The sequence below is a fragment of the Limulus polyphemus genome, unplaced genomic scaffold, assembly GCF_000517525.1.
Source record: "Limulus polyphemus unplaced genomic scaffold, Limulus_polyphemus-2.1.2 Scaffold1942, whole genome shotgun sequence".
Lineage (NCBI taxonomy): Eukaryota > Metazoa > Arthropoda > Merostomata > Xiphosura > Limulidae > Limulus > Limulus polyphemus.
Genome location: NW_013667552.1, coordinates 199,703 through 206,543, shown reverse-complemented (window position 1 = coordinate 206,543; position 6,841 = coordinate 199,703). Strand labels below are relative to the sequence as shown.

The 6,841-nt window shown below is 34.4% G+C and overlaps 1 protein-coding gene across 1 annotated transcript in view; it reads right to left on the bottom strand.

Annotated features, from left to right (window-relative positions):
- Positions 1–6,841, bottom strand: part of LOC106465434 (general transcription factor IIE subunit 1-like) — a gene marked incomplete at its 3' end in the record, with an annotated part of 53,542 nt that overhangs the window by 24,523 nt on the left and 22,178 nt on the right. Inside the window, exons 2-3 of the mRNA XM_013925664.2 lie at positions 4,513–4,821; positions 2,528–2,883 (exon numbers count right to left, since the gene is read on the bottom strand). Coding sequence (XP_013781118.2) covers positions 2,528–2,883; positions 4,513–4,800 — 644 coding nt within the window. The remainder of the gene's footprint in view (positions 1–2,527; positions 2,884–4,512; positions 4,822–6,841) is intronic.

Genomic DNA, 6,841 nt, shown 5'->3' with positions numbered 1-6,841 from the left:
ACAATACAGTTACGAAACTGACTATATTTTATCATATCTGATGATTGCAAAATAACTTAAGAACAGCCAGATAAACACTTCATAAAAATTATAAAATAATTTACATGATTTACCTATAATTAAATTTTTCTTTGTCAATTGTTTTTCACAGTTTGATCACCATAACAGAAAGAACTGTATTTAAACGTACAGAATTAAATGATGAGTCATTCAAGTTTAAAGGTCACAAACCCCACAAATCAGGAAGTCAATCAACGCAGCACTCTTCTGAAGACATGGCAACACTGTTGCTGGCCGGCCGCATTTGCTCCAGGCCAGTTCTTGCCGACCCGCCAACCAATCGTGGTGTAGACCACGATTGCACCACCACAGGCCACCCCCATGCTCATACTTACACAGTACACACACACACACACAGGAATACATGTGTGGTTTGGTTGTAATAAACAGAAAATCTGACTTCATTCAAGGAATTTTCACATTTTATTTATTATTTTAGCATTTTTACCTTTGTATTTGGAAGATCCCAAACACATGACATGCCGCCCCCTGCCATGTGGCACCCCAGGCAACTGCCCAAGTTGCCGGTACCTTGGACTGGTTATAATGGTTAGATCTATGAATTCAATAGGTTATCACCACATTTTAAGCCCTATCATCACTGCAGAACAATGTGAAACAATATTCATCATCAGACAAAATTACATACTTTCACTAAGCATTGTTCCAATCCTGATATTCTAGGCACCAGTGGAAACATTTTTTTCAACATGTGGTAAAGATAGAAGTTTATCTGAGGGATCAAACTTACCAAAGTTACTTTCAAACAGCTCCCTGTGCATATTTCTAGTATAAATGGATCATTACTAAAGTTATCTGGCAATTTACACATAGTTGAATGTCTGCTAACCTGAACAAAACTCTTTTCTTTTTAGTAGACAATTTTTTTTATCTGATAACAAGCAATATTCACTTAGAAGTCAATGGTCTCCTTTAATCTGTCAGTCAGTTCAACCATCCTCACAACTGTGGCACCCATCAATCAAGCCCAACTTAACACTTGATAAATCTTCTATCCCGATACAGAAACAACTTACTGGCTGGATTTAAAAACCCTGGTGGTTATATTTCTCTCTCAAGTAAATACCTGCTTTGTATAAATGAAAGTAAGGACCACTCTATTCAATAGGTTTGGTTTCAAATACTTTGGCCAGTGAGTATGTATATGTAGTCTCATGTACTGACACTAGATTCCTAGATTCCCAACAGCCACTCTAATATGTAAAAATAAAGTAAAAATATACAAGAGACTGACCACAAACAGGATGTGTATAAAAAAAAAAAGCTAGAATAGTTCCATGACATATTCAAGATTCTCATAAGACATTGTTCGATGTCCACAAATTTTCAAACACTATATTAAGAAATGCAAGAATAAGGTCCACCAAGAATAACTCTTACTGGAATCACATGTTTTTCCTGTGCAATGGATATGCTATGTAGCCTGTTACAAATAGTTTAAAGGTTTGTTAACATTTTCATTTTTACTAAATTTACTTACATGTAATAAAGCAAAAAATTAAACACAAGAACCATTCTATTAACATACAAATTATATAAATTAGCAGAAATGACATGCTGTAGGCAGCTGTTTGTGCTTGTAATTACTAATTGTAGTATTCATACCTCATTTAGAAGAATTTTGAAAAAAGTGAGCATTTTCTAAAAAAAAGGATTTTTCTGGGAAGTACTGCACAGGAAAAATGTTTGGATTGTGCCAATATAAAGTGTAATGTTTTTATATATTAAAATTGCTTCTGTTTATTGCAAAAATAAGTTTTTAAGAACTCCATTTTTAGTACTATATTTACAACTTACATCAATAAAGATATAATCCTGATGTACAGTCCTAGTGAAAGTCGTGTTCTTGTTGTGAGAAAATTATCTTTATTTAAAATTGTGTTATATGATAAAGAAATGGTAGTTGCACATACCATAGTTGTTTTTTAATTGTCTGAATCTTGAATACCCAAAGTATGAAATTTTTTATTGTATTTTTGTTTGTGGTGCCATTCAGTAGATGTCACCACATTGTATTTATTATTTCAGTCCCATCCATAGGATATATAGACACTAAATCCATTATACCATGAATATCTCCTCATTAATTCATTATGACAAAACCCAAAACAAATGTTTTTGCATGTTTTCTTGTGATTGAAAACAAAAAATACATTTTCAAAAATTCACAAAAAATTAAAACAATTATGCGTTCTGACATAAACATGGTGTTTGTTAACCAGGATGAAGACAGTTGTTGTTTTCAGCCTCAAACATTTTCTTCAAATGTAATTTTAAAACATATTTTACATGTACATGTAATTGTATAGCTGATATTTAAATAGGTTATCTCAGCTATTATATGTTGTAAAAGATAATTTTTATACACATGCACATTTATAATACCCTATAGTCAGAAAAACATTTAGCAGAGGGTTCACTTGAGACAACTAATAATGATTCATACCGTTTAATTTGTGTGACATCAGTTGGTTCAGGTTCTAAAAGTTCAGGTGCAAGTTTAATGTCTTCAACTTCACGAAGCAGCATGTAAAGAGATTCTATCTGCTCATTAAAGTGTGCTAGTATCATACGAGAATCCTTTTTGGGTAGAGCACTCTCATCCTCTTCAACAGGTTCATTACAGTAAGTACAACGGAATTCATTGGTGTTAAAGTCAATTAGCTGGTCTGCCTCCAAGTCCGTAAATGTCTTCTCACATACCGTGCAACGAAATGATGCTCGGCTAGTTGAGTCTCTTTCTTCTGTTTCAATTTTTCTTCTCATGTGATCTAGTTTATACTTAACAACATTTACAAACACCTGGAAAAACAAAAGTGCACTTAAAATAGACTTAAATGTACGACTGCACACAGCTAGTAACATTATAGTGTAGATATACACGTCTTACACGTCAAACATGGTTCTGAGAATGGAGTTTCATTAAAAGATAATGATATGTTGAATAAATCCCCCTCTGTTTAAAAACCAACATAAAATTACATAAAACAAATGTCATTCAGCCAATGAAATATTTTACACTACAATAACAATAGTGTAATAGCATTATGCTTACAAAACAGAGTTACTTTTACTCCTAGCAGTTACAGTAATGACCACAGATAGGGAAGACATGAAATATTTTACACTACAATAACAATAGTGTAATAGCATTATGCTTACAAAACAGAGTTACTTTTACTCCTAGCAGTTACAGTAATGACCACAGATAGGGAAGACATGAAATATTTTACACTACAATAACAATAGTGTAATAGCATTATGCTTACAAAACAGAGTTACTTTTACTCCTAGCAGTTACGGTAATGGCCACAGATAGGGAAGACATGAAATATTTTACACTACAATAACAATAGTGTAATAGCATTATGCTTACAAAACAGAGTTACTTTTACTCCTAGCAGTTACGGTAATGGCCACAGATAGGGAAGACATGAAATATTTTACACTACAATAACAATAGTGTAATAGCATTATGCTTACAAAACAGTTACTTTTACTCCTAGCAGTTACGGTAATGGCCACAGATATAATGAAGACATGAAATATTTAACCCGAGTTTCATCTTATATGCACATGGGCTAAACAGCCAGGTTGGAAATCCCTACTGATGGCTTATATATCCTGCTGTGAAAGTTTTGTTTCACATGTTCAGAATATGAACTGTGTTCTTCTGTAATACCTGAATCATTCCTTTGATTTTACTGCTGATGGACTGAGCTTTTGATGAAACTTTACTTTTGAATAAATAATATAGGGTATTGTGTGCTGTTTGTTTGATGCCTTTTAACCAACTGAAAAATATTTTCTTCATTGTGTTTTTAACAAACAACAGACATTACCTAATAGTGTAACTATTGTCAGTCAGAATGATCCCCTCCACACAAACATCTCTATCATTAACATTTTAAAAAGTTTAACATACCCACCCCCACTGCTTTTTTATATATATAAGAATGAAAATTAAGTTTTGGTTTTTGTTCAGTATATTTGAAAAAGAAAAGTGAGCTAAACACATGTACAAACTTTATCATATGATTATATTCCTTGTATTGTTCTTCAGCACATATAATAAATGTATTTTAAACACCAGGGGGCCTGATTACAAAGTTTTAGCATCTATATATACTGCGGTGAACCAACAGTTTCTACAATTCTCAGTAAGCACGAGTCTGGTAGGTAAGGGGGAAGTCTGCAAAAACCTTAATGATTCTGCAGCCCTGGTTATCTGCTGATGTTTCTGGCATTGTAATAAAGGTAGTTCCTCTATAACAACTAAAAGTTGTGGGGGATTCTCAAAGTCCATTCCTTACTTATTATAAAGTAACTTTACAAGTTTCATTCATTTCTAATGCATTAATCAGTGTTTATAGACCCAGTTATACTATACATTTTAGAACTACGTGTTCAATATGAACTGCAGTCTAATACCTTGTAATTAATGTAATAATAATTTTGACGAGTAGCCTTTCCATCAGGTCCTGTTTCCATTCGAAGGCGCATCTTTACAAACCGGTCATTTTTCAATTGTGCTATCACAGCTCGAAGTTGTTTACGTTCAAATTTCAAGAGTTCCACTAAGTCATCCTCCTTCATACATGGATTTCGTATTAGCATTTCTACAACAATGACATGTTCAATTGTGTAGAATCCTCTCATCACCATTCGAGCAAGACGTTTTAAAGCATTAGGTACTTCTGTCACAAATTCACCATCCATGTCAAAGCCTTTTTAATAGGACTGAAACAAGATTAAAAATATGTGAAAAACAATAATAAAGTAGTAACAATATTGTAATAAAGTTGCTGTAAGAGCTTCACAACTGTTTATATTTTCATTTATACTATCCTTAGGAGTTTTTAGGGAAAAGTAAAACATCTAAATAAAATGTGGCAAAGGAATGTCATATGAGTGTTGTGAACAAAAGTCAGCTAAAAGTATTGCAATAATCATAGCTGATAAATAAAGTCAAAAGTTAACATTTTCTAACACTGAAAATGTATTTCCAACAGGTACAACCTCTCTCACCCAAAGCTATCTCAACCTCGATTTGCCCTCTAAGCATTGCTAAAATTTTTCAACAGCACATCACTCTTTTATACCCCTTCATTTTTGCACTATTGAAGCAACATGTGATGATCATGTGACTACCCTCCACCAATCATATTGCACCCCCTATACCAGCACAGATAGCTCCCTCTACCATTACAGTGTAACCCTCACTTTTAAAAATTAGCAGATACAAGCCAGAAACACTAGCAAATCAGTGGGGAGGAAGGCCAGGAAGTGAGTGGGGGAGGTAAGTATCTATCAGAAATATATATTTAATGTTAGAAAACATTAACTTCCAAAATGGTACTACCTCCACTCACCAAGGTGGAGGACCTGGTGAAGGTGCAAAGGTAATCAAACAAGTGGAGAACAACCACCATGAAAGAACAGATGTGCCAAAATTATAAAAGGAGGACCACCTGTGGGGTATAGCACTACTTCTGGAATAGGTATGCTCTTCACCCAGCAATGAACAAAGTAAAACACATAAGGCAGATCTTAATAGATAGGCACCATGTCATGTAATACAGATTCCATCCTTGGACAACAAATTATACATAAGATGTCCACATAAGCATGAGCACGTGAAACAATCATAGTCAGATTTCAAGAAGGTGCCTGGAATCAGATATAAGAATATGTGGCTAGGACTAAAAGACTGTAAATGTATATGAATAGGCCAAGTGTGGTCAGCCCACAAAAAACTGGGGGAAGCATCTTGGTATACATCATATTATGTCAAGTGCAGTCCATCCAGGCAGAAAACATCAAGTGGAAGTGCCTTGCATAAGCGTCATCAATTTATATCTTGAACATAATATTTTGAGAGATCAACAAGTGCTGTCTGACAAGGCAAAAAACATCCAGGAAAGCACCTTCTGATACGATAAGTGCAGACCATCCAGGCAGAAAACATCCAATGGAAGTGTCTTGCATGAAATTATTTGTTTCATGATCAACACATGCAGCCTACCTGTGAGTGTATGTGACCTCCATGAAAATTTGCACACATACTAAGTGAACATTAAGAGTGTATACCTGGGTATTATTACTTATTCACGTGCATACGACATGTGCAAGTGCATTTTTTAGTGAGGCAAGCTAGCAAAAAACACATAGGAAAGAATATGTAACCACCATAGCACCAAAAGCAAAGAACCCTAGAAACCTGAAATTTTGCACTCACACTATTTTGCAACTGGGTATTATTACTTATATTAACTACATGCATGCACGCATGCCGGTGTGCATATTTTTAATTAGGCAAGATAGCAAAAAACCCCATAGTAAGGAAATGATTCTTTACATAACTTCTAATATATAGAAAAGCCAGTGCATTTTGGTAACAATGTTTTGCTACAATGGTTTTATATCATGATGCTCAGCAATAAAAGTATAACCTAATATTGTTATTAAGAGGCTATGTGCTGAAATTATAAAATGAAATGTATAAACTACAAAACTGAAAAAAAATACTTGTTGTTTTCTAATTTGGAGGCTCCGTCAACTAAGGTGGTTTGTATTGTTACGACAGCGGAAGTCAAGTGATGCTGGTAGCATGTGATGAGTGTCTAGAAGATTCTCAAAGAGACTACACGGGTGCTATTATCTTATATAAGTGCGCTAGAGAAAGGAGAGAGAGGAGAGTGGGGAACCAACGACAGCAGTTACGGTCAGTGGGAATTGAGGATAGCAGATACATAGATCA